We start from the raw sequence: 27,915 nt of genomic DNA, 5'->3' as shown, positions 1-27,915 counted from the left end.
CTCAAGCGGAAGAGGCGTTCAACCATCTCAAAACTGCCTTTTCTTTTGCTCCCGTACTCTCCAGACCTGATCCATCTAAACCCTTCTCACTGGAGGTAGATGCCTCCTCGGTGGGAGCTGGAGCTGTACTCCTACAGAAAAAAATTTCCGGACATGCTGTTACTTGTGGTTTCTTTTCTAGGACCTTCTCTCCGGCGGAGAAAAACTACTCCATTGGTGAGCGAGAACTACTGGCCATTAAACTGGCTCTCGAGGAATGGAGGCACCTGCTGGAGGGATCCAAATACCCAGTTATTATATACACCGATCACAAGAATCTCTCTTATCTTCAGTCTGCCCAACGGCTGAACCCTCGCCAGGCTAGGTGGTCGTTGTTCTTTGCCCGTTTTAACTTTGAGATTCATTTTCGCCCCGCTGACAAGAGCATTAGGGCTGACGCTCTCTCTCGTTCCTCGGATGCCTCTGAAATGGAAGCTTCCCCGCAACACATTATTCCTCCTGACTGTCTGATCTCCGCTTCTCCAGCTTTCATCAGACAAACTCCTCCAGGAAAGACCTTCGTCCCTCCACGCCAGCGCCTCAGGATTCTCAGGTGGGGACACTCCTCACCACCTCGCCGGCCATGCTGGCATCAAAAAATCCGTCCAGCTCATCTCTCGTTTTTATTGGTGGCCTACCCTGGAAGCTGATGTTGCTGATTTTGTTCGGGCTTGTACAGTCTGTGCCCGGGACAAGACCCCTCGCCAGAAGCCTGCCGGTCTCCTCCATCCTCTGCCTGTTCCTGAGCGACCATGGTCTCAGATTGCTATGGACTTTATTACTGACTTACCTTTATCCCATGGCAACACAGTTATTTGGGTGGTCGTTGATCGTTTCTCCAAGATGGCACATTTTATCCCTCTTCCAGGTCTTCCTTCTGCGCCTCAGTTGGCGAAACAATTTTTTGTGCACATTTTTCGCCTTCGCGGGCTTCCTACGCATATCGTCTCGGATAGAGGCGTTCAATTTGTGTCGAAATTCTGGAGGGCCCTCTGTAATCAGCTTAAAATCAAATTAAACTTCTCGTCTTCTTATCATCCCCAATCCAATGGGCAAGTGGAAAGAGTTAATCAGGTTCTTGGTGACTATTTGCGACATTTTGTTTCCTCCCGCCAGGATGACTGGGCCGATCTCCTACCATGGGCCGAATTCTCGTACAATTTCAAAGTCTCTGAGTCTTCCGCTAAATCCCCATTCTTTGTGGTGTACGGCCATCACCCTCTTCCCCCCCTCCCCACTCCCATGCCTTCTGGTTTGCCCGCTGTTGATGAGGTGACTCGGGACTTCTCCACCATCTGGAAAGAGACTTAAAAATCTCTCCTACAGGCCTCATCCCGGATGAAGAAACATGCCGACAAAAAAAGAAGAACTCCTCCTGTCTTTTCTCCTGGAGACAAAGTGTGGCTCTCCGCCAAGTATATCCGCTTTCGTGTCCCCAGTTATAAACTGGGACAACGTTATCTTGGTCCTTTTAAAATCAAATGCCAAATCAACCCTGTCTCCTACAAACTCCTTCTTCCTCCTTCTCTCCGTATTCCTAATGCTTTTCATGTCTTTCTCCTTAAACCACTCATCCTTAACCGCTTCTCTCCTAAGGTTGTTGCTTCTACTCCTGTTTCCGGGTCCTCTGACATCTTCTCGGTTAAAGAAATTCTGGCATCCAAGACGGTCTTCTTGTAGATTGGGAGAATTGCGCCCTGGAGGAGAGGTCATGGGAACCCAAGGACAACATCCTTGACAAGGACCTTATCCACAAATTCTCAGGTTCTAAAAAGAGGGGGAGACCCAAGGGAGGGGGGTACTGTTACGCCGAGCGCTCCTGGTCCCCACTCCTCCCCGGAGCGCTCACAGCGTTCTCCTGTTCGCAGCGCCCCGGTCAAACCCGCTGACCGGGTGCGCTGCGATAATGTTCCCAGCCGGGATGCGATTCGCGATGTGGGACGCGCCTGCTCGCGGTGCGCATCCCGACCCGCTTACCAAACTCGCTCCCCGTCTGTGCTGCCCCGGCGTGCGCGGCCCTGCTTTTAATTAGTGTCTTCACCTGTGCACTTCCCTATATTACCTCACTTCCCCTGCACTTCCTTGCCGGATCTTGTTGCCATTGTGCCAGTGAAAGTGTTCCTTGTGTGTTCCCAGCCTGTGTTCCAGACCTCCTTGCCGTTGCCCCTGACTACGATCCTTGCTGCCTGGCCTGACCTTCTGCTACGTCCGACCCTGCTCTTGTCTAATCCCTTGTACCGCGCATATCTCAGCAGTCAGAGAGGCTGAGCCGTTGCCGGTGGATACGACCTGGTTGCTACCGCCGCTGCAAGTCCATCCCGCTTTGCGGCGGGCTCTGGTGAAAACCAGTAGCAACTTAGAACCGGTCCACCGACACGGTCCACGCCAATCCCTCTCTGACACAGAGGATCCACCTCCAGCCTGCCGAATCCTGACAGTGAAATTGTGGAGTACACCCCCGTCCAGAGCTTTCGTGGAGAATGGGCTGCCGCGGTCACCTCCCAACAGCCCCAACACAGCTTCCTTTCAAATATTTCCCATCAATGGATTGGGAGTCCGATCCCTTCGACTTGAGGCCGACAGGGTCTGCTCCTAAAGCCTTCACGAGCGTACCCAAGGAGGAGGAGCTTCAACAGTCAAGTTCATCATCTTCTATGTACAACAAAGAGTCAAGTTCATCATCTTCTATGTACAGCAAAGAGCCAAGTTCTTTATTTTCTACAGATCGTCGAGAGTCAAGTCCTGCTCAAGTTCAAGAAAGCAAGCCCAAATTGTGGGCACCAAAGACCGTACCTAGGCCCTCTCGGAGCAATGAGAGTTTGCCTCCTGCACAGGTACCAACGTATGTACCAAGGCCCTCTTCTGACATGGAGAATTTGCCTGCTTCCACGGTACCAACGGAAGAAGAATGGGTCCATCCTGGATTGGAGATGGTACTCAAGCCCTATTGCCCCACTTTGATCCCGGCTAGTAAGCCTATAACCCCTTCTCAAGCTGCCTTTCACAACTCCATCCTCACCAATGTGGTGTGGCAAAGCTATGTCAATTCTAATCCTGCCCCTGATGTTGGCAGATATAAAGGAACCAAGAGAGGCACTAGAAGAGTGAAGAAGAACATTCTCTAAAGAGACTCTAAAGTAATGTCCTATTGTTTCTTATGTTAACCACTTTTGTCTTACAGCAACTAAGTTCAAGAATTGTGCCTAGCAGGACTGTGCTAAGATTGTTCCAGTTCAAAGTTCAGCAACGTAACCACTAAGCTTGTGCCTGACTATTAAGTCAAAAGACTCCTAGCCTGTAGCAGATTCACTAAGGACTGTACCCGGCTGAGTTGTGGTTAAGGCCGTGTTTACCTTTCCCTTCAATTAACTCCTAGTGTAGGTGGACTGCTGATCCTTACACATCAATTTGTATATTTGCCTTGGACTCTTAGTGTAGGTGGACTGCTAATCCTTACACGTCTATTTTATGTATAGACCAGCAGCTTCATAAGAACTCTTATGCTAAATGTTGCACTTATCGGGTGAATAGACCTGAAACATGTTGATGTGTTGATAAATGTATAGTAAATATGTATCTGTGTACATAAAAAGTAAGTTAGAGCTGTACACAGAAAATATCGACGTACTGCACGTGTACACTCAACACTAAAAATATATATAATTCTTGTACATACAAATGTATAAAATGCTAAAGGTGTTTAGTAGGTAGCTCAACAGGGGACACCTCGGCTCCTCCGAGGGTAGTATTATTGCTGTCGCCCATCGCTAGCACCTGTCTCAACAAAAATAGTAGGGAGGATTCCCCTTAAAATAGTACTTGCACACATAGTACCCTAGATTACTAACTTAAATGTACTACCTCAAGTTTCTCTAGTACATACACCAAAATAAATATCTCACTTAAGAAAACACTTAGGAATGGTAGCATATTGATACCCAATTCCTGCCACTGTTAGATACACTTCTTCTTCTCCTTCATTGCGTGTGTGAGATGCTCTGCCTGGCCAGTAGGTGCTCTTGCTAATACAGAATTAAACAAGTAATTCTAAGAATAACCTAGTTAGGTTGTTTTTGAAAGTGCTCTAGGGATAAGTAGCGTGTAGCTGATAGACCCTAGCAGCTACCCTTACTGTGACCTAGCTTCCGGCTAGCCAGTATAACCTTATGTGTACTTACAGGTAACCTATTGTTGGCAAAGAAATAAAATGTCTGAGATGATAAAAGTGTCTAAGTCAGCTTGAAACTAAAGGTAAATAGAGCTGTACTAATGTCTCATGTATAGAGAGTTATACTAATGTTCAGTTTAGCCTCATGTGTAGAGAGCTAATAGGATGTCTTAGGAGCTAGCAACTACATGTCAGATAGCTGCCTAATTGTCTAGTAAGCTTTGGAATGTATGATACGTTTAATAAAGTTGTCTAGGAAGCTAGAAACTAAAGGATAGATAGCTTCCTCAAATGTCTAGATAGCATTTTTAACTAGATAGCACCAATGCCTAGATAGATTCTAATTGTTTAGTCCAGATACTAGTAAGAGTATCAAAAGAATGTAAATGTGTTCAATGTTTACTTAGGATGTATAGTGAATTTATAGGTCATCCTGTTCTTGTCCTAGTCCCTCTGTCTTAGGGGACAGACGTCGAGGTCGACTTATCTTAAGTAAGGGGGTTTGTGGTGTCCTGGTACCATAACCTATCCGGTCACTTTTGCTGTGGGTCCCCGTGGTCGGAGTCCCTGGGATGTCAGGGTCCCAGTTGTCTGGTTTGCCCCTGGTTGCCTCTCATCCAGTTGGTGGCTGTCCAGTGGCCACTTGAGATTTAGACGTATCAGATTTTATAAATGTAAATAAATAGTTCATTACCTGGCCATAGCGTAGCAGGACCTGCAGGTCACGTGGTTAGGTGAACACTATGGTATTTCTGCTTGAGGACCTTTGGAGGTCCCTGTGACGTTGTCAATCCCATCACACTGTGTAACAGTGAATGACGGATGTTCGGACCAATCGGATTAGCCCTGCCCCCTGCCCATATAGGGGAGCGGTGGCAATGTTCTCGCTCTCTTGTTCCTGTGCAAGCAAGCAAGAAGCATCTGCGCTGCTGAGATCAGTGAGTCTAGGCCTGAACCTTGCGGCGACGGCCGATAACTTCTAGTTTCTGAGTGTATCAATCCCCAAGCACTCTGCAAGATCACCGGACCTTATTTATCCCCTAAATCCGGACGGATCTGCAATAACTACCCTAAATCAAGAGACTTTTAATATCATTCAAGGTCCGCAACAATTGTCAGTCATTGAGATATATAGAGACTGTTTGCTTGAGACTGTCATTGTTCATTGGATGTACTGCAATCATCTAATAAAGTTTGTTCAAGTTCAAGTACCTTATGGACCTTCAGGTCATTTTATTACATGCACCTATCATTTCTGGGAAGGGCGGCGATAGGCCGGAGAATTAACATTAACCCTGTATCTACTACAACATCCCAACTACCCTACACCCCCCAGGGCTACCACAAAGCCTTTTTGACGTCACAAACAGGATACGGTTGTGCGCCTACTACAGTCGCCATTAGTGAAAGTGTATTCCCCCCCCAGAAAAAGAACTTTATTCATGTGCTGTAAACCTTGTTGCTGTGTAAAGGAACGGTGCTTGTGGTGCACCATACAAGGGGGCCAAGAGAAAAGTAAGGGGGAGGCGAAAATTCTGTTACAACTAAGATGTGTAAACTGCGCAATGAGTTCATGCTGCGATCCGTTGGTCCGGTTGGCACAGGCGGAGCCGAACTGCTGCCGGAAAAGCGCGCGAACAAAGCCCGCGCTGTGCCACGCCCCGCCCCTGGCCGTGGGCACCAAGTTGCTGTGTCACAGCCAAAAGGGAACTCAGAGATACAGGAGTCATTTCTGGAGGGACCGGAAGTCGGGGCTGCACCCACAGCTTCCTTCCTGCCCTGCGCCATTTTGAAGAAGTCCACTATAAAAGACACCATGCAGAGCAACCTCTTCAGTCTGCATGACGTCACGAACTCTAGGGTAAACATTAACCCCTTATCTACTACAACATCCCAACTACCCTACACCCCCAGGGCTACCACACATGTTCTATATAAGTCTCCTTAGAACAGTTCAATGGTGACCTCAAGGCTATAAACATAAATATACATTCTAAGGTGCATAGCCTAATGCTATGTTCACACAGCAGAATATTTGAGGAATGTCTGCCCAGAACATTCGGACAGACATTCTGCAAATATCGGGTGCCAGCAGAACATTGCGGTGCTAGAACCACACATGGATGCACTGTTTACATGCATTTCCAAGGGATACTGTGCAGTTTCCAAGGAAAACTTTGTGGAACTCCTCTATCCAGGAAACTGTTGTCTGGAAATAATGGGGGGGGGGGGGGGGGGATCATGGAAAGAAAGGGAAAATAATCACTGGACTTTTCTGTCATGGGGCAAAATCAGACACCACAATAGTAGCCCATTTCAATAATTGGTATAGGGTCCATTTCTTTAATGTAAATCACTGCCGGTTTCAGTTGTTGTTTGACAATTAAGCTTCATTTTAGCATTGTTGTGGTGCATATATATAGTATATAGCGTACATGTACATGTAGTCTTGCACTGTGTGTTCTGCTCCTGTACTATTGTCCTGCTTTTCAGCCTGCACTGTGTCGCAGTGCACAACATGTATGTATTTTTGATGACTTATTATGAATTAAGCTACTTTAAATTTAAAAAGACAACTGGAAGTACCATTTAAACACTCACACACAGTTATATTATTGATTCATTTTTTCTTTAAAAATGTGGAGCCAATGCATTGAAATAGCTGTATTCACATTTTTATGCGCATGTCTTATTTTTCAGCATACAGCATGTGTCAACTGTTCTGTTTTGTGGATTGTTCTCGCATGCACAGTGCAGCATTGGAGGTTGACAATCAGACTAACTGACAGCGCATGCGCAGACAATACATACAAAACTGACAATAGTCAATGAGCCTGTGAATCAAACAACAAGTGGAGCAGGCGTGACATCAGAGGAGAGAGACATTGTGGACCCTGATCTCTATGCCTCTCTGACACTTAGGGACACTCTAAAAAACTATTTTTAGTACAGCAGAAGCGAGGGTGACAACATAACAGGAGGTGCAGCAGGATGGAGGGTGACAGCAGCAATAGGAGGTGCAGCAGGCTCCAGCAGAGTTACTATACAGTGGGGGGGGGAAGTATTTAGTCAGCAACCAATTGTGAAAGTTCTCCCACTTTAAAAAAGATAAGAGAGGCGCCTGTAATTTTCATCATAGGTATACCTCAACTATGAGAGACAGAATGGTGAGAAAGAATACAGGAAATCACATTGTAGGACCTGTAACTTCTTCTTTAAGAGTCTCCTCTGTCCTCCACTCGTTACCTGTATTAATGGCACCTGTTTGAACTTGTTATAAGTATAAAAGACACCTGTCCACAACCTCAAACAGTCACACTCCAAACACCATAATGGCCAAGACCAAAGAGTTGTCGAAGGACACCAGAAACAAAATTCTAGACCTGCACCAGGCTAGGAAGACTGAATCTGGAATAGGCAAGCAGCTTGGTGTGAATAAATCAACTGTGGTAGCAATTATTAGAAAATGGAAGACATACAAGACCACTGATAATCTCCCACGATCAGTGGCTCCACGCAAGATCTCACCCCGTGGTGTCAAAATAATCACAAGAACAGTGAGCAAAAATCCCAGAATCACACAGGGGGACCTAGTGAAGGACCTGCAGAGAGCTGGGACCAAAGTAACAAAGGCTACCATCAGTAACACACTACGCCACCAGGGACTCAAATCATGCAGTGCCAGACATGTCCCCCTGCCTAAGCCACTACATGTCGGAGCCCGTCTGAAGTTTCCTAGAGAGCATTTGGATTATCCAGAAGAGTATTGGGAGAATGTCATATGGTCATATGGTAAAAACTCAACTTGTCGTGTTTGTAGGAGAAAGAATGCTGAGTTGCATCCAAAAACACCATACCTACTGTGAAGCATGGGGGTGGAAGCATCATGCTTTGCGGCAGTTTTTTCAGCAAAGGGACCAGGATGACTGAGCTGTGTAAAGGAAAGAATGAATGGGGCCATGGATCGTAAGATTTTGAGTGAAAACCTCCTTCCATTAGCAAGGGCATTGAAGATGAAACGTGGCTGGGTCTTTCAGCATGACAATAAAGGAAGGAGTGGATTCATAAAAATAAGCATTTCAAGGTTCTTGAGGGGCCTATCCAGTCTCCAGATCTCAACCTCATAGAAAACCTTTGGAGGGAGTTGAAGGTCTGTGTTGCCCAGCGACAGCCCCAAAACATCACTGCTCTAGAGGAGATCTGCATGGAGGAATGGGCCAAAATACCAGCAACAGTGTGTGAAAACCTTGTGAAGACTTTTTACCTCTGTCGTTGCCAACAATGGGTATATAACAAAGTATTGAGATGAACTTTTGTTATTGACCAAATACTTCTTTCCCACCATAATTTGCTAATAAATTATTTAAAAATCAGACAATGTGATTTTATGTTTTTTTTTTTTTTTTTACTCATTATGTCTCTCATAGTTTAGGTATACCTATGATGAAAATGACAGGCCTCTCTCATCTTTAAGTGGGAGAACTTGCGCAACTGGTTGCAGACTAAATACTTTTTGCCCCACTGTATGTGTCACCTTGGCAGGAGCAGGCTGCAGAGTAGGGGCCAGCTGTACAGTCCCCCTCTCAATCTGGTCGGCTGCGACAGTGCTGGCCACCTCTTGACTGTCTCCTTCGCTCCTAATGAAAGCTTCTCCTACTGGTTGGTTGGACACACCCTCTACTTCCGCTCTTCTTGTGCATTCAGGAGGTGGCACAGAAGGTGGTTCTTCACCGTTTCATTACCACTTTACCACTTTCTCAAGGAGCAGCAGCCCCTTGAGAAAGTGTCAACGAAACAGTGTTGGGGTACAGAGAAGCACTACTAATGGGTAAGCACATATGCACCTAATGATTCTCTGTTATGCGCTTTATATATTTTAGTAGCTTTTGCACTTTACTGATATTTGAGAGGGACTTTAGTCAGTACTAATTTAAGCACAGATGCAAGGAGGGTATTGGCTCAATAGATATAGGATTAACATTAACAGGTGTTCCCAGGCATATATGTAATTATTCATACATGCTCCTCTGTTTTTTGCTCAGCCTATTATATGATATCATGATATCCAGATTTTAGAGCTGCTTGTGATCATATTTTATTATATTCTCTTTCAATGAAGTAAATTCTTTTATTTCTTCTAAGCGGTGTGGCATGAACTCGTTGTTCTATTGTGTACTATATTTAAGGTTGAGTTTTTCAGCTTTATAAGTAGGCTCTATAGAGACGCGATGTAGCCACGAGGGCCATACAGTATATATAAAAAACCTTGTCATTTGGGATTCTTTGCTTATGTATTGCTAAAATACAAAACACACAAAGACACACAGGTCTGAACAGGGACCAAGATCAGGATACACAGAACTAATTCACACTAGATACCAAAAACATACTGACTCCTATGTTATGGACAAAGCGAAGCTCAGGAAACTTATCTAACAACAGGAGGGACCTGATAAACTACAAAACAAATCTCCAATCATGGAGGGATACAAAGTACAAAATCCAAATAGACTCCAAGTTAGGGGTACACAACTGGACTTAGTATTTGGGGATACACAAAATACAAACACACCGGTAAAGATTAAGAATCAAAGAAACAGGTGTAAACACTAACCAAGTCACAGGTTCACTTAACAGATACAAAGCAAGACATGGAAATACTGGCCAAAGCACAGACAGAACATTGGTAAAAGCCAAACAAGACTAAACCAATAAGCCATGGCAAACACAAAGTGCATGTGCACAGACAAGAGTGCAAGGTGAATTAAAACCAGCGGCAAAGACAGAAAGGCTGGAGGACTAGATATACAACCCACTAGCTGCTGATTGGTCAAAGACTGTTACTCTTACCTGACCAGAGAGAAAATACACAGAATGGTCAGGTGTACTTATTACACCCTAAAAAGAGATTGTAAGAGCTGTCCTAAAAGAAAGATATGCTTAAAGGTTACTCCACTGGTCAGCATTTGGAAGTAAATGTTGCAAACGCTGTTTTCGTGCTGTGGTGGTCAGCCACGCCCTTTATGACATCACGGACACACCCCTCAATGTAAGTCTATGGGAGGGTGCATGACGGCCATCATGCCCCCTCTAATAGACCTACATTGAGGGTGTGTGGCCGTGATGTCACGAGGGGCGTGGCTGACCACCGCAGCGAGAAAACAGCGTTTGGAACATTTACTCCCGAACACTGGCCAGTGGAGTAACCCTTTAAAGGTATGCGAACAATGAATGGCCGGTCTATGAGAATAACGGAGCTCCTTATTTCATACAATACAATACATATCTGAAATACTAATTTTAATCATCAGGAAAATTAGAAAGATTTTTATTTAAATAAACAAATGGAAACATTTATCACGAAGTGATGGGAATTTCGTTCCCCGCCGCACTGATATCGACTGCTGATATCGATCTACAGGCACCCTGCGCAAATGCCCAGGGGGTCATCAGACCCCCCCCCCATGTCGGCGATCGGCGCAAACCGCAAGTGAATTCACACTTGCGATTTGCGTCTATTCCGGTGATGCGGGTCATGACGAAGCGCATTGGCGTGAAACGTGCGTTGGGGTAGGTGCAGGTAACTACATGGCTCGGTTGTGGTAATATACTTCTGTAATTCTTTCTGACCGCTGTTGCATTTGTACTCAAATATTGAACTTTATTGCATGGTCTGCATCTTTTCATGTGAGTCCCTTGTTTATGCAACGTTTGTCAGTGTTCTTTGCATTCATATACTTCTTACCTTGAGCCTGTATGTTTCTGCCTTTTCTTCCAGCTGTGTACACCGTGCTTTTTAATTGCTATGATGCATTTTTTTATTCTCAATAAATAAACTTTTGTAATGTTTCATACATCTTTGTTGCTGACGCTTTTGTTGTTGGTGTTGAATTTTCCCAGTGGGTGGCCTCGGCAACATATTCTTTGTTATATTGCCTTATAGGTGACATACCTCCATTATACATATAATGAGGCATGTCCACCCCGAACTGATCCCACCTATGACCGGCTTTACAAAGTGAGGCCGCTCATCGATCACTTTGGGGCCAAATTTTTGGAGGCCTACGTACCGCTCAGGGAGCTCTCGGTCGATGAGTCTCTTATCAGTTTTAACGGGAGACTCATCTTCTGCCAGTAAATTACCTCGAAGCAGGCACGGTATCGCGTGAAGCTCTATAAACTTTGTGAGAGTACCTCCGGGTACACATACAAGTTTACAGTGTATGAGGGATGAGATTCTCGTATTGAACCCCTAGATTGTTCCCCCACTCTGGATGGTAGCGGGAAAATCGTTTGGGACCTTGTGCACCCATTGCTGGATAATGGTTACCACGTGTACGTGGACAACTTTTATACCAGCATCCCTCTCTTCACATCCCTTGCCGCCAGATCCACGTCTGCTTGTGGGACCGTGCGGAAAAACCAGAGAGGCTTCCCTCTAAATTTGATCCAGACACCTATTCCCAAGGGTGAGTGCCGTGCCCTTACCCATGAAAACCTGTTGCTGGTAAGGTATAAGGATAAGAGGGATGTCCTTATGCTGACCACTATTCATGGTAACGGCAGCTCACCTGTCCCTGTGTGAGGTACCACAACAACGGTCCTCAAGCCCGATTGTATTCTGGACTACAATCGGTATATGGGGAGAGTTGATCTTTCTGATCAAGTCCTCAAGCCATACATGGCCATGCGGAAAACACGGATATGGTACAAAAAAGTTGCGGTCTACATGGTACAGGTTGCCATGTACAGCACTTTTGGACTGTTCCAGTACAATGGCAACACAGGGACATACCTTAAGTTCCAAGAAGAAGTCCTAAAGGTCCTGATCTTTGGCGACCAGGAAAGAGCAGGCTGGACTTCCCAAGGAACTGAAGTTATAGGTGCCAGGATCGTCCCAGGCCAGCACTTTCCAGGTGAGGTCCCCCCCCACTGGAAAGAAGGGACGATCCCAGAAAAAAATGCAGAGTGTGTTACATGAGGGGGATACGGAAGGACACCACCTATCAATGTGACACTTGCCCGATCATCCGGGCCTCTGTATTAAGGATTGCTTCAGGCAGTATCACACTTCCATGGAGTACTAAATTTTCCCTTCTCATTTTAATTTTCCATAATTTGACCCCAATGTACCAAGTGCAGAGTACATAGCAAATTCCAACCCCATAAAACCACTAAATTGCCCAAAAAAAAAAAAAACTGATAAGACCTATGGGGGTATTTTTTCCAAAATTGGGTCATGGGTCACTGAATCACTATCATCAGGGACTTTTCAAGTTGCCTCAAATGCACTCTCCCCACCTGAGCGGGTGCGTATTTGAGGCAACAGGTTAGGGACAGCCACACACATCACATTCCCAGAATGATGATTCAAAGCATAGGGTTTGGGGCGGGCACATTTTTCCTAAATGCGACATGCCCCCCCCCCCCCCCCCCAATTTCAGCAAAATTTGCAAATGTGACTCCTTCTCCTCTGAGCATTGTAGTTTGCCAGCAGAGCACTTGATGTCCACACATGGGTATTTCCACACTCAGAAGAGATGGGGATGCAAATTCTGGGGGCATTTTCTCCTATTACCTCTTGTAAAAATGTAAAAATTTGGGGGAAACGAGCATTTTAGTGGGAAAAAAATCATTTACACTTCCAACTTTAATGAAAAGTCATCAAACACCTGTGGGGAGTTAAAGCTCTCTGTACCCCTTGATACATTCCTTGAGGGGTGTCATTTCCGAAATAGTATGCCATGTGTTTTTCTTTTTTTTTTTTTTGGTGTCCTGGCACCATAGGGGCTTCCTAAATGGGACATGCCCCCCAAAAAACATTTCAGCAAAATTTGCTTTTCAAAAGCCAAATGTGACTCCTTCTCTTCTGAGCATTGTAGCGCGCCAGCAGAGCGCTTGATGTCCACACATGGGGTATTTCCATACTCCAGAAATGGAATTACACATTTTGGGGGGCATTTTGTCCTATTATCCCTTGTAAAAATTTTAAATTTGAGGGAAAACTAGTATTTTAGTGAAGAAAAAAAAAATCATTTACACATCCAACTTTAACGAAAAGTCGTCAAACACCTGTCGGGTGTTAAGGCTCACTGGACCCCTTGTTACGTGCCTTGAGGGGTGCAGTTTCCAAAATGGTATGCCATGTGGGTTTTTTTTTCTGTTCTGGCACCATAGGGGCTTCCTTAATGTGACATGCCCCCCAAAAACCATTTAAGAAAAACTCTCCAAAATCCCACTGTCGCTCCTTCCCTTATGAGCCCTCTACTGCGCCCGTCGAACACTTGACATACACATATTTTCTTACTCAAGAGAAATTGGGTTAAACATTTTAGTAAGATTTCTCTCCTTTTACCCCTTGTAAAAATTGAATAACTGGGTCTACAAGAACATGCCAGTGTAAAAAAAATAAGATTTTGAATTTTCTCCTTCAATTTGCTGCTATTCCTGTGAAACAACTAAAGGGTTAACAAACCTTTTGAATGTCATTTTGAATACTTTGAGTGGTGCAGTTTTCATAAAGGGGTCATTTATGTGGTATTTCTAATATGAAAGCCTTTCAAATCCACTTCAAAACTGAACTTGTCCCTGAAAAATTTAGATTTTGAAAATTTTGTGAAAAATTGGAAAATTGCTGCTATAACTTCAAGCCCTCTGATGTCTTCCAAAAGTAAAAACATGTCAACTTTATGATGCAAACATAAAGTAGACATATTGTATATGTGAATCAATATATAAATTATTTGGAATATTCATTTTCCTTATTAGCAGAGAGCTTCAAAGTAAAAAAAAAAAATTCAAAATTTTCTATTTTTTCATCAACTTTTGGAATTTTTCACCAAGAAATTATGCAAGTATCGACAAAATTTTACCACTAACATAAAGTAGAATATGTCACGAAAATACAATCTTGGAATCAGAATGAATTAATGATTAAAGTGACAGTGGTCAGATGTGCAAAAAATGGCCGGGTCCTACATTGAAAATTGGCTGGGTCCTTAAGGGGTTAACCCCTTAACGACGCAGGACGTATATTTACGTCCTGCGCCGGCTCCCGCGATATGAAGCGGGATTGCGCTGCGATCCCGCATCATATCGCGTCGGTCCCGGCGCTCATCAATGGCCGGGACCCGCGGCTAATACCACACATCGCCGATCGCGGCGATGTTTGGTATTAACCCTTTAGAAGCGGCGGTCAAAGCTGACCGCCACTTCTAAAGCGAAAGTGAAAGTGACCCGGCTGCTCAGTCGGGCTGTTCGGGACCGCCGCGGTGAAATCACGGCGTCCCGAACAGCTGGCATGACACCGGGAGGGCCCTTACCTGTCTCCTCGGTGTCCGATCAGCGAATGACTGCTCCGTGCCTGAGATCCAGGCAGAAGCAGTCAAGCGCCAATAACACTGATCACAGGCGTGTTAATACACGCCTGTGATCTGTGTAAAAGATCAGTGACCTATAACACTGCAAAAAAAATGTACAAAAAAAAGTGTTAATAAAGGTCATTTAACCCCTTCCCTAATAAAAGTTTGAATCACCCCCCTTTTCCCATAAAAAAAAATAACAGTGTAAAAAAAAAAAAAAAAAATAAACATATGTGGTATCGCCGCGTGCATAAATGTCCGAACTATAAAAATATATAATTAATTAAACCATACAGTCAATAGCGTACGCGCAAAAAAAATCCATAGTCAAAAAAAGCGCATTTTTGGTCACTTTTTATACCATTAAAAAATGTATAAAAAGTGATCAAAAAGTCCGATCAAAACAAAAATCATACCAATAAAAACTTCAGATCACGGTCCAAAAAATGAGTCCTCATCCTGCCCTGTACGTGGAAAAATAAAAAAGTTATAGGGGTCAGAAGATGACATTTTTAAACGTATCCAGAAGTGCGACAAAATCAAACCTATATAAGTAGGGTATCATTTTAACCGTATGGACCTACAGAATAATGATAAGGTGTCATTTTTACCAAAATATGCACTGCGTAGAAACGGAAGCCCCCAAAAGTTACAAAATGGCATTTTTTATTCGATTTTGTCGCACAATGATTTTTCTTTTCCGTTTCGCCGTGCATTTTTGGGTAAAATGACTAATTTCACTGCAAAGCAGAATTGGCGACGCAAAGAATAAGCCATAATATGGATTTTTAGGTGGAAAATTGAAAGGGTTATGATTTTTAAAAGGTAAGGAGGAAAAAACGAAAGTGCAAAAATGGAAAAACCCTGAGTCCTTAAGGGGTTAAAGAGGTATTCCAGGATTTTTTTTATTTGACTATGCTACAGGGGCTGTAAAGTTAGTGAAGTTCATAATATAATGTCTGTACCTGTGTGTGACGGTTTTCTCACAATTCTTATGTGATTTTTGTCCCAATATTTTTTTTAACAGCATACAAAATGACTGTTGTCTCAGATTTTTCCCAGGTTGCAATGCGGCCAAGACCTGACTCACTAGTCAGCTGAGCTGATGACAGGGAGCCTGTCTGCTTCAATGGGTGGAGTGATCGCTTGGTGGGAGAGAGATCAATCTGCAACTATTGCAACAGCTGTAGGCACCCTGATTGAAAACCACAGGTCTTTTGAATAGATGCAGCTCATTTATGTTTCAATGGGTGGGGTGGCTGATGTGTGGGAGGGAGGAAAATGGAATTATGGGATTTGTAGGCAAAAAAGAAAAACTCAAACAGGAAATACCAGTTCACAAAAAGCTAGCCACAATGTTATAGTGAACTTACAACATAGCCATTTAGCCCCAAGACAGGTGCAGATCCTTCTTAAGCATGTCCATTACTGTCTGCCAGGTACATACTAAAATCACTTTATGGTTGGTAACCCCTTTAACACGCTGCCATATAATAGAAGTACCTTATGACCTCTCGTGGGGACACAGGGTCATGGTCAGAATACAGGTGTAACCTGATTTGGTTTATTATCATACCTTGAGCTGGATGTGATCGAGAAGGTTGAAGTGCTCGGCATACATTCGGAAGTAATCCATTATTTTGGAATTATGCATGAAGTTTGGAAAATGTTCAGGAATTGGGAAATCACTAAAACACATCATCTCCTTGGAAGTGTTAATGATGACAGATTTATAGATGCTGGCCCGGTCATCTTCAGAATGATCCTGTGGAGAAACAAGTCCCTGCTTTACTATACAGAAGACATCAGATGTAATGGTTAATTGCCTAATGTTACTCCTTACAACCACCATATACAGATATAGTATATACAGTAATACTACAAAAAGGACTATACCAAGTATACACAATCTTATCATGAAAGCAAGATTCTTTATTGATTTAATTAAAGTACATGATAGAGATAATTAAAAATAGAGAAAGAAGCAAGTACAAACTGAACTAATGGTAATAGTAGGTGTAAATGTTCACCAAAAGGACAAATACAGTTTATTCCGGGAAAAAAACAGAACCATACATAGCATATACAATATATACCATATACCAGTACCATATATACCAAATACCAGTACCATATATACCAGTACCATATATACAAGTACCATATATACCATTTACAAGTACCATATATACCAGTACCATAAACAGAGGTGCAAACATGATACAAGCTCCTCTGTCAACTAACGTACAGGTATCTACCTTGGGGGGAGATTTATCAAAACCTGTTCAGAGGAAAAGTTGTCCATAGCAACCAATTAAATTACTTCTTTCATTTTTCTGAGGCCTGAGACTTTTGATAAGTCTCGCCTCTTATGTCAACTTCCCAAGGGAGCCTCACCTTTTGCTATAACATATAAAACTTTAACCCGGAACTGGTTGTAGGAAATCCGGGATCCTTGGGGTTCTTGTGGGTTTCATGGTGAATTTCAATAGCCACAACTAGGTATAAGGCACCAGTTGAATAGGACTAGTAAGATGCTTTTATTCCAATTTCATAAAATGACAAGCAGCGTGTTTCATCTCATGCTGGGACCTTCATCAGCATTTGCCGAAATGTGTTGCTTGTCATAATATGGATTCAAATTTTATTAGTCCTATGTGACTGGTGCCTTATCCTGAGTTCCGGCCACTAAAACAAGGCTATTAATACAAGGGAAATTCAACTGGCCTACACTCATGGTCTGGAGGCCAGTTGAAGTACCCTTGTGGTATGAAATAATTTGTCGTCGGCTCCACATTACCCGCTTCGTTCCTTCCCCAGTCTTCCTGTACCTTATATCTTGATATGTCGGAATAAAGTATTCTGAAGCCATCAAGTGGTGAGTTGCTTCATTTTTCTTTGTTACTCTATGCTAATGGACAGTTAGTGTCTGCATGTATGGTTTGGGACACCTATTGAAACATCCATACAGCGCTACACTAGGGAGCGCCACCTCTTGTGTTTTGTATTACAGCTGTTGCAATATTAAACACCCCTGACCTATAGCACTATATATAAATTGCACATAAATGGCAAGTGGCAAGAAATTAGATCACCTTTCCCTAAAGTGCTGTGTGGGTATCCACAGAAAGTATCTCCAATGTGCGCTTCACGTTGGCTTGTTCATGGAGGTGAGGTCTCTATCTACACATAAATAATAGAGAAGCTTGCATAATGATTGCACCTGTATATGTAGAACTGGTTTTGCCCAGTATAAACTTCTAGTGAACATTTAAACCTAAGAAAATATACGTATGCAGAACCAATTTGGCTTATGACTGCATAAGCCAAATACTAGAACCTCTCGGAAATCATATATAGAAGAACAAAACAAAAATAGAATGTAATCTCGTAGAAGAGGACAGATGTAGCCAGCAACACCGCTACAAATGAAACCAGCATGGATAACAGAAAGTCCTATAAAAACTATGGACGGGTATAGGTACTAGAGTGGCGCTTCATGCTGGAAACAGACAGAATCCATTACAATTTTACACATAGAAGGGAGGTGGCAGGTGGATACGGGGGGGGGGGGGGAGCTCAGACGCCGGGCCACGGACCGTATCACACCCCTAGGCACATTGTCATGCCGCTTCAGCAGCCTGACGAAGCGCCTATGGGCGTGATACGGTCCGTGGCCAGGTGTCTGAGCTCCACCCGTATCCATTTGCCGCCCCCCTGATAGGACTGATTGTAATCCGTGGATGAACTCGTCCACTGATCTGCCTGTCATCTGATATGGTGAGCGCACCGCTGTCCTCTTCTTTGGGTGAAATTTTAAAACGAAAATAGAGGTGCCATGAAACATAACGTTCAATAAATCTATTACTAAAATCCACCAGTTAGGCTAAGTTCACATCACCGCTGTGTTTTGGGTCCATTAGGGCTCCTTTTTTTTTGGCGTCTAATGGACCCTGAATGGGTCATAGCACATTGGGTAGGACAGGGTTCCGACAGATCCAATTGACGTTGAATGGGGTCCATCAGGTGTTTGTTATTTTAGTGGAGTTGAGCAAAGAAATATACAGAACTTGCAGTATTTTTTTTCCCGGTCAACTCAACAGCAGTGATGTTAATGAGGCCTTAGAAAGAAGCATACTCCCAGTAGAAGATTTAAAGGGGTACTCCAACACTAGACATCTTATCCCCATCCAAAGGATTTAAGATCACAAATCAGGCCTCTCATAAAGTACCATATAGTACCACAAAAAGTGGTTAATTTCATAAAAAAAGAAATGAGGTTAATAATGGCAGTACATTAAATATGATCACTCAAGCCACCAAAAGAGATATTTAAAAAATGAAAATGCACATTCCCTACATGTTTCTGCCCACATGATCCTAGTAAGAGCATGGGGACATCTTCAGGGGGCCTTATTGCTTAGATGACGTGTGCACAGGAGCAAACATGGGAACCAGTCTACTGTGGCAGCGGCACCTAAAGAAATAGCTACCGTGTGGTAGAGTGGATAGGCGTCTAATGGCTAAAACTAAATCAGAAAAAGTGCCTGTAACAGTTCAGGTTACAACTAATAGGTCACAAGCACTTAAACAACCAAAATTATGAAACAAGCGGCAAGCAGTTAAACTAGGTCCCAGAAATAAAATCCTTCCCAATAGACCCATAGAATGCCTGAGGCCAATGTCCCAGTCCCTAGAGACAGTTCAGCAGTAGGATTCTAGGCACACAGGGTCACGTTGTCCATGGGCAGGAGAGGGATGGTGGAGCAACGAGAGACCCACAGTGGCAGGATGCCAGAACCCGGATGCTGCAGGTATCCTGAGCGGGGCATTTCTCTATGACATTATATGCCCTAATGTGGCACATAGACAGTGGTTGTGACCATGAGTCAACCCATGTAATGATTTATTGCTATTTGCAATGTTGTGATTCTCACCTTGTATCTCCATAGTCCTCCTATATCATCACTTTTTTCAAAGCACGTGGGTTTGAGTCCCTCATCGAGACAACACTTTATGGCTGCCAAACCACTGGCTCCAGCCCCAATAACAGCTACAGTCTTCACTGGCATTATCTGTATGACAAATAGCTTGAAAATTAGTTTTTTTTTACAATAGCTCAGTATGGTGCATCCTATAAAGGTTTTTTTTCCCCTTAAAAAATAAATAAATAATTTAAAGTGTACCTGTCATTAGAAAAATTTTATGTAATACAGATAGTACCATTATTTGAATTCTTGTAATATACATTGATTAAAAAATGTGTATATTTTTGGGTGAAAAAAATGCTGTCTTAGCAACTATTGCCTGTGTGTCTCTGTGAAGAGACCATATACAGAAAGTGAGGACAGGACAGGTAGGGCTCTGTGCAAGCTCCTGGCTTGTCAATCAGCCTTCAGTTCACAGAGCCAGGCTTGTCCTCTGTGTACAGAGTCCTGCTTGTCCTCAGTGTACAGAGCCCTGCTTGTCCTCAGTGTACAGAGCCCTGCTTGTATTTGGTGTACAGGTTTAAAAATGTGTATATTTTTGTCCCAGCAGCTATTGTCTGTGTCTCTGTAAAGAGACCAAATACAGAAAGTGTGGGTGGACAAGCAGGGCTCTGTGCAGTGAGGACAAGCAGGGCTCTGTACACTGAGGACAAACAGGGCTCTGTACACTGAGGACAAGCAGGGCTCTGTGCAGTGAGGACAAGCAGGGATCTGTACAGTGAGGACAAGCAAGGCTCTGTACACGGAGGGCAAGCAGGGCTCTGTATACGGAGGACCAGCAGGGCTCTGTACACGGAGGACAAGCAGGGATCTGTACACTGAGGACAAGCAGGGCTCTGTGCACTGAGGACAAACAGGGCTCTGTACACGGAGGACAAGCAGGGCTCTGTACACTGAGGACAAGCAGGGCTCTGTACACTGAAGACAAGCAGAGCTCTGTGCACTGAAGACAAGCATAGCTCTGTGCACTGAGGACAAGCAGGGCTCTGTACATTCAAGACAAGCAGGACTCTGTACACTGAGGACAAGCAGGGCTCTGTACACTGAGGACAAACAGGGCTCTGTACACTGAGGACAAGCACAGTGGATCTAACTTTCTATTTGTGCTTATAGACTATAAGCACAAATAGAAAGTTAGATCACTGTCCTTTCAGCAACTTTTGCATTAATCAATAGTACAAGTGAATAGAAGAAACTTTGTAATATGTTTTATCAGACAAAAATGCCTCTTTCAGTACTTCTTAAGCTCCCTATTTAGTTTGTATAACAGGCCAAGTCTGTCCAATGAAAGGAGATGGACTAAAAGTTCACAAAAGGATCAGATTACATGCTGCCCATAGAAGGTTATGGAGAAAGGAGCGAGGAATAGAGAAAGGAGGAGGTGTAGCCTAAGAGCCAGAGACAGGGATACTGCAGTGTGACTGTCCTCAATGTACAGAGCCCTGCTTGTCTTCAGTGTACAGAGCCCTGCTTGTCCTCCGTCTACAGAGCCCTGCTTGTCCTCCGTGTACAGATTGCTGCTTGTCCTCTATGTACAGAGCCCTGCTTGTCCTCACTGTACAGATCCCTGCTTGTCCTCACTGTACAGATCCCTGCTTGTCTACAGTGTACAGAGCCCTGTTTGTCCTCAGTGTACAGAGCCCTGCTTGTCCTCAGTGTACAGAGCCCTGCTTGTCCTCAGTGTACAGAGCCCTGCTTGTCCTCCGTGTACAGAGCCCTGCTTGTCCTCCGTGTACAGGGCCCTGCTTGTTCTCAGTGTACAGAGCCCTGCTTGTCCTCAGTGTACAGAGCCCTGCTTGTCCTCCGTGTACAGGGCCCTGCTTGTCCTCAGTGTACAGAGCCCTGCTTGTCCTCCGTGCACAGAGCCCTGCTTGTCCTCAGTGTACAGATCCCTGCTTGTCCTCCGTGTACAGAGCCCTGCTGGTCCTCCGTGTACAGAGCACTGCTTGTCTTCCGTGAACAGAGCCCTGCTTGTCCTCAGTGTACAGAGCCCTGTTTGTCCTCAGTGTACAGAGCCCTGCTTTTCCTCACTGCACATAGCTCTGCTTGTCCTCAGTGTACAGAGCCCTGCTTGTCCTCAGTCTACAGAGCACTGCTTGTCCTCAGTGTACAGAACCCTGCTTGTCCTCAGTGTACAGAGCCCTGCTTATCCTCAGTGTACAGAGCCCTGCTTGTCCTCAGTGTACAGAGCCCTGCTTGTCCTCAGTATACAGAGCCCTGCTTGTTCTCAGTGTACAGAGCCCTGCTTGTCCTCAGTGTACAGAGCCCAGCTTGTCCTCAGTGCACAGAGCCCTGCTTGTCCTTAGTGTACAGAGCCTTGCTTGTCCTCACTGCACAGAGCCCTGCTTGTGTTCAGTATACAGAGCCCTGCTTGTCCTCACTAGTGTTGCTCGCGAATGTTCGTGAATATCGCATATTTGCGAATTTGCGAATATTCGCGAATATAGCACTATACATTCGTAATTACGAATATTCGTAATTTTTTTTATATATATTTTTTTTATCACAGTACACATCACAGTGATCATCCCTCTCTGCTTCCAGCTTGTGTGGTGTAAAGAAGGCTCTAATACTACTGTGTGAGACTGGCGTGTGAATTTTCGCATATATGAAAATTAGCATATGCAGATTTTCGCATATGCGATTTTTAGCCTATGCTATTTTTTGTATATGCTAATTTTCGCATGCGCGAAAATTCGCATATGCGAAAATAAAACGCAAATATTACGATTATGCGAATTTAGCAAATATTTGACGAATATTCGTCCATATATTCGCGAATATTCGCAAATTCTAATATGGCCTATGCCGCTCAACACTAGTCCTCACTGCACAGAGCCATGCTTGTCTTCAGTGCACAGAGCTCTGCTTGTCTTCAGTGTACAGAGCCCTGCTTGTCTTCAGTGTACAGAGTCCTGCTTGTCCTCAGTGTACAGAGCCCTGCTTGTCTTCAGTGCATAAAGCCCTGCTTGTCCTCAGTGCACAGAGCCCTGCTTGTCCTCAGTGTACAGAGCCCTGCTTGTCCTCAGTGTACAGAGCCCTGCTTGTCCTCAATGTACATAGCCCTGCTTGTCCTCAGTGCACAGAGCCCTGCTTGTTCTCAGTGCACAGAACCCTGCTTGTCCTCTTTGCACAGAGCCCTGCTTGTCCACCCACACTTTCTGTAGTTGGGCTCTTTACAGAGACACAGACAATAGCTGCTGGGACAAAAATATACACATTTTTAACCAATGTATATTACAAATATACCTATTATTTTATTTTCTGCATTATATAAAATGTTTTTGCTAATGACAGGTACACTTTAAAGAAACTGAAACTCTTGCCAGTGTTTAGTGATCCTTATGTTGCATTGCCCCTGCAAGCTACTTATGTTTTTTTTAGGAATACCTGTATGTTAGAGTGACATATATTTCAGCACAATGAGGAAATAAAGTGCAGAATTTAGAATGTTCTTTTACTATTTACTATTTTACTATGTATTACTGCCTTTAAAAAAATTATATCTGTAAAAGAATAAAAGAACATGTACATTCAAAGGCATTTTATACATTTCAGCCATAACAAGTACTAGAATTACATCTCCGGAATCTATAGGCACAAATAGAAAGTTAGATCACTGTCCTTTTAGCAACTTTTGCATTAACCAATAGTACAAGTGAATAGAAGAAACTTTGTAATATATTTGATCAGAGAAAAATGCCTCTTTCTGTACTTCTTAAGCTCCTTATTTAGTTTGTGTAACAGTCCAAGTCTGTCCAATGAAAGGAGAGGGACTAACAGTTCACAAAAGGATCAAGTTACATGCTGCCCATAGAAGTTTATGGAGAAAGGAGCGGGGAAGAGAGAAAGGAGGAGGTGTAGCCTAAGAGCCAGATACAGACATACTGCAATGTGACTGCAGGACTTTATAGTAAGAATTAGGACTCACGCAAGTGCTTGATTGACAGCTTAGACTATCAATACTGCTTTATAATGTCCTTTATGCTGCTGCTTCATAGGGTACACTATGGCAATATAGGGAAGCAGGATCCTCTGCAGTTTATGGAAGCCATTATAGAAGCTTGGATCCAGTGCTTGGATCCAGTCACTCAAGGACAACAGGAAATTAGAGACGGAGGCTACAGAGGGAAAATTGTTGTATAAAAGTTAAATAATAACAACAAATAATGCTACTACTCATGTACACATGACAGCTTATCCTGAAAAGTTACTGTGAACAGAGAGTTATGCTCCTTTAGCCCCCTGTTATCTCATCTGGCCTATCCATACACATGCACGCTCACAGGTGTTGAAGTTCATCATGCAAGACACTTCTCTACCAAACACCGCCGATATGATAGGTATAAAGCCTGATGGGCTGTATTTGTGTGAGGGGCAGAAGTAATTATAGCTCCCTGCACTTCCAGGTGGGGCTTATTGGGAACAGGTGGGGGCGTGTGTATATAACTTCCCCCTCTCCTACAGGGGCGGAGCACGTGACGTTTGTGGAATCTCTGCTTTCTGTGTCTGGTGTTTGAATCCCCCACAAAAATCATGAGTCTGGGGGGTTCAGGCACGGCATCCTGGCAGCTCCGCTGGCTGTCTTATCTGGGGATTCTGTGTCTCACTCTGATTATAAGGTAATATAGGGCAGGTATGGTTCTGGCTGGCTCTGCCTGCAGCGGTAGTGGGGGCCAGGAGCGGAAAGCAGGTGAGTTAAATCGGTGCTGGGGGTGGCACGGCCTCAGCATTTCGCGCAGCCCGCTAGCTGCCTCATGGCGACATGTGGACTGCCTGCCACCCGCACAGCTACAATTGTCTATGCCCTTGGGACAGGTTGCGGCAGCTGCCCATTCCTCGTTAGGCGGTCCTGTCAGCTGGTCTGCAATCGTTAATCTAAAGTATAGTGCAATGCTCTGTGGAGGTTTGTTTCAATATAACGTTTGCTGTATACAGTGTGGTGCAATGCTCTGCAAAGAGTTGTTTCAATATAACTTTTGTTGTGTGCTGCGGTGCTCTGTGGGGTATACGGTGCCCTTGCAGTATACGATACAGTGTAATGCTCTGCATAACATGTACTGTATAACGGTATAGTGCAGTGCTCTGCAAATGGTCTCGTTACACTATAGTATACATGATATACATTTATGGTGTAATACTCTGCAGATGGTCTCGTTACAATATAGTATACATGATATACAGTTATGGTGTAATACTCTGAAGATGGTCTCGTTACAATATAGTATACATGATAAATAGTTATGGTGCAATGCTCTGCAGATGGTCTCATTACAATATAGTATATATGATATACAGCTATGTTGCTATGCTCTGCAGATGGTCTTGTTACAATATAATAAATACTATATACAGTATAGTGCTATACTCTGCAGATGGTCTCATTATAAACAAACTTTATACAGTTAGTGCAATGCTCTGCAGATGGGATGGTTTAAATATAACATATAGGGCATAGTGCAATGCTCTGCAGAGGGTCGTTACAGTTAGCATGTGCAGTGTGGTGCAATGCTCTGCGAAGGGTCTCATTGCAACACAGGGTGGCATTTACTGTTTAGTGTGGTGCAATACTCTGCAGAGGATCTCGTTGCAGGGTAGCATATGCTGTGTGGGGTGATGCAGTGCTCTGCAGAGTGTCTTGTTTCAATATAGTATACAGTAGGGTGCAATGCTCTGTAGAGATATAACATAGGCTACATCTAATTAAATCATAGTATATACAGTGTAATACTCGTTGTTTGCACGATCATGGTATCCATACGGTTCATACGCTTGGTTTATAATGGGCATACACGCATTACTGGTACAAGGTGCACACAAGTAGAGCATCTTCACGGTTTGATAACTCCATGAGTTTGTTATCGTCCATACTTTCATACGCTTATGGCACACTGCTCGTACACGCATAGTATGTATACAGTTTCATGTGCTAATATCATTATATACGGTACATATACTCACTGACGATACATTCACAGCATTTATACTGTGCAAACTCGTTTATGCTGTTTACCTCATGGTTATTCTCTCACTTGCTGGTGTTTTACACGGTCCACAAACTTGGCATTTATGCTGTTCACATATTCTTGGCATGTTCACAGTCTTACGTTCTTTCTACCATGTTACGTTCATGGCAATCAAACACCTCGTAATTATGGCTGGTTCATACGCTCAAAGTATCATTCGGTTCATGTTAATGATATTTCCTACTGGTTACTGCAGTATACTGCCTATGGTAATCATACGGTTCATACACTCATGGCAGTTATAGTGGTCACACGCTCACGGTTCTTAAATTGTTCACATGTTCACCGCATTCATACACGCAGGTTTCATACGCTCATGGCAGTTATATTGGTCACACGGTTATGGTTTTGTTGTTCACACGTTCTTCGCATTCATACACGCAGGGTTCATACGGTTCATACACTCATGGCAGTTATATTGGTTACACGGTCATGGTTTTGTGGTTCACATGTTCACCTCATTCATACACGCAGGTTTCATACGGTTCTCACAGTGTTATGCTGTTTCGTGCAGTTGTGGCCACGCGCTCATAGCATGTTCACAGCATTATACTGCTCATAGTATTCATACCTCATAGCATCATACCACATATTAATTCGTAGCACATATGCTCGACACTTATACTGCACATGTACTTGTAGCATTTATACTGCACATACACATGGCCTACATCAGGCATATTCAAACACTCTTAGCATTGATACCACAAGTGTACTCATAGCATTATACTGCTCATAGTATCATACCACTATACGCTCATAGCATTTATACCACATATACACTCGTTGTATTCATACCACAGATATGTTCACGTCATGTATATTGCACATATAATTGTAGCAAAACACTACACGGATATTCGTAGCATTCATTCTGTACATACGATGGTAGTAATTATTATGCTGACACGTTGTAGTACTTATTCTGCATACATGTAGCATTCATTCTGTTATGTTCTCTGCACTAACATCCATAGTGTTTACTGTACATGGGTAATGGTATTTATTCTGCATGTTCATCCGTAGCGTCTACACTACACACATGCTCCCGTAGCTTTCACTGTACGTATGTTCATAGCATTCATTCTGTGTATTCGTTCATAGTCTTTTATACGGAAAGTTCACTCAGGTTTGTCAGGATGTTGCCCTATTGCCTGACTCCTCTTCAGGTTAAGGGGTCAATGTCGGTTGCTACTGACTCGTTCAGAGCAATCGCATTGACCTGAGAACTGACAAGTTCTCAGGTCAGATACAACCTCCTATGTTGTATTTCACGACTACGTTATCAGTTAGTTATAGTACAGTGACCCCCCGACCTACGATGGCCCCGACATATGATGAAATCGACATACGATGGCCTCTCAGAGGCCATCGCATGTCGATGTCAGAATCAACATACAATGTTTTTTTATGTCTGGGCCATCGCATTAAGTGCTATCCGGCAGTGCCAAATGCTTACGCTGCTGCCGGATAGCAGCTTAATGTTCCCCGTGTGGTGCGGTAAGTATTACTTACCCCTCCACGATACTCCGGGGTGCCCTCCGGGTCCAGCGCTGGTCTTCCGACGTCTTCTCGGCCCTCTCCGATGACGTCAATACGCTACTGCGCACGCCATCCAATAGGAATGGCGTACGCAGAGGCGTAATGACGTCGCTACGCAGGCCCAGTAAGGCCTTGCGGAAGACAGAAGAGGACCGGAGAAGACAGCGGAGAGCCCAGCGGAGGCCCGGGATCACCATCGGGAGCGGCGGGGACACCATCTCGAGCGGCGGGGACAGGTGAGTACAGCTTCCTATACTTTACATTGCACGAATCCCTCAACATACGATGGATTCGACAAACGATGGCTCGTTTGGAACGAATTACCATCGTATGTTGAGGGACCACTGTACACATATTCAACTATCCGGCACAGGTACTCGTTCAAAGGGTGGTCATCATTTTAGTGGCACTAATTGGCTGTTCAATACCCGGTCACCTGACTCGTTCCTTCAGGATTAGGGGTTGAATCGGGGTTGTTACTGACTCAAATTCAGAGCAACCAATTTCAGAAATAGTCACAATGTTAACCTGTTGCCAGACTCCTCTTCAGGTTAAGGAGTAATGTCAGTTGCTACTGACTCGTATTCAGAGCAATTTTGTCGTTTGTGTATTTGTTATGACCTGACACGTTTTCAGGTCAGATACAACCTTGTCTGTTGTATTTCTCGATTATGTTATCATTTCATTATAGTACACAGATTCAACCATCTGGCATAGTTGCACCTTACGCTCATAGTCTAGTAGTCTGGTTAGGTTCATAGCTTTATTTTGTTGTACTGCACATGGGTAAT

At 43.9% G+C, this 27,915-nt stretch overlaps 1 protein-coding gene across 4 annotated transcripts in view; it reads right to left on the bottom strand.

The window, feature by feature from the left end:
* Positions 1–27,915, bottom strand: part of LOC130275545 (flavin-containing monooxygenase 5-like) — a 214,437-nt gene that overhangs the window by 78,150 nt on the left and 108,372 nt on the right. For 2 of the 4 annotated variants that reach the window (XM_056523612.1, XM_056523613.1), the window contains exons 2-3: positions 19,506–19,643; positions 16,145–16,333 (exon numbers count right to left, since the gene is read on the bottom strand). In XM_056523612.1, the coding sequence (XP_056379587.1) occupies positions 16,145–16,333; positions 19,506–19,640 (324 nt within the window). In that variant the 5' untranslated portion in view covers positions 19,641–19,643. Of the gene's footprint in view, positions 1–16,144; positions 16,334–19,505; positions 19,644–23,487; positions 23,678–27,915 lie in introns of all 4 variants that reach the window. The other 2 variants (XM_056523611.1, XM_056523614.1) reach the window with 2 other exon arrangements.

The sequence above is a fragment of the Hyla sarda genome, chromosome 6 (genome assembly GCF_029499605.1).
Source record: "Hyla sarda isolate aHylSar1 chromosome 6, aHylSar1.hap1, whole genome shotgun sequence".
In the NCBI taxonomy this organism is placed as follows: domain Eukaryota; kingdom Metazoa; phylum Chordata; class Amphibia; order Anura; family Hylidae; genus Hyla; species Hyla sarda.
This window is presented reverse-complemented; position numbering and strand designations above follow the sequence as displayed.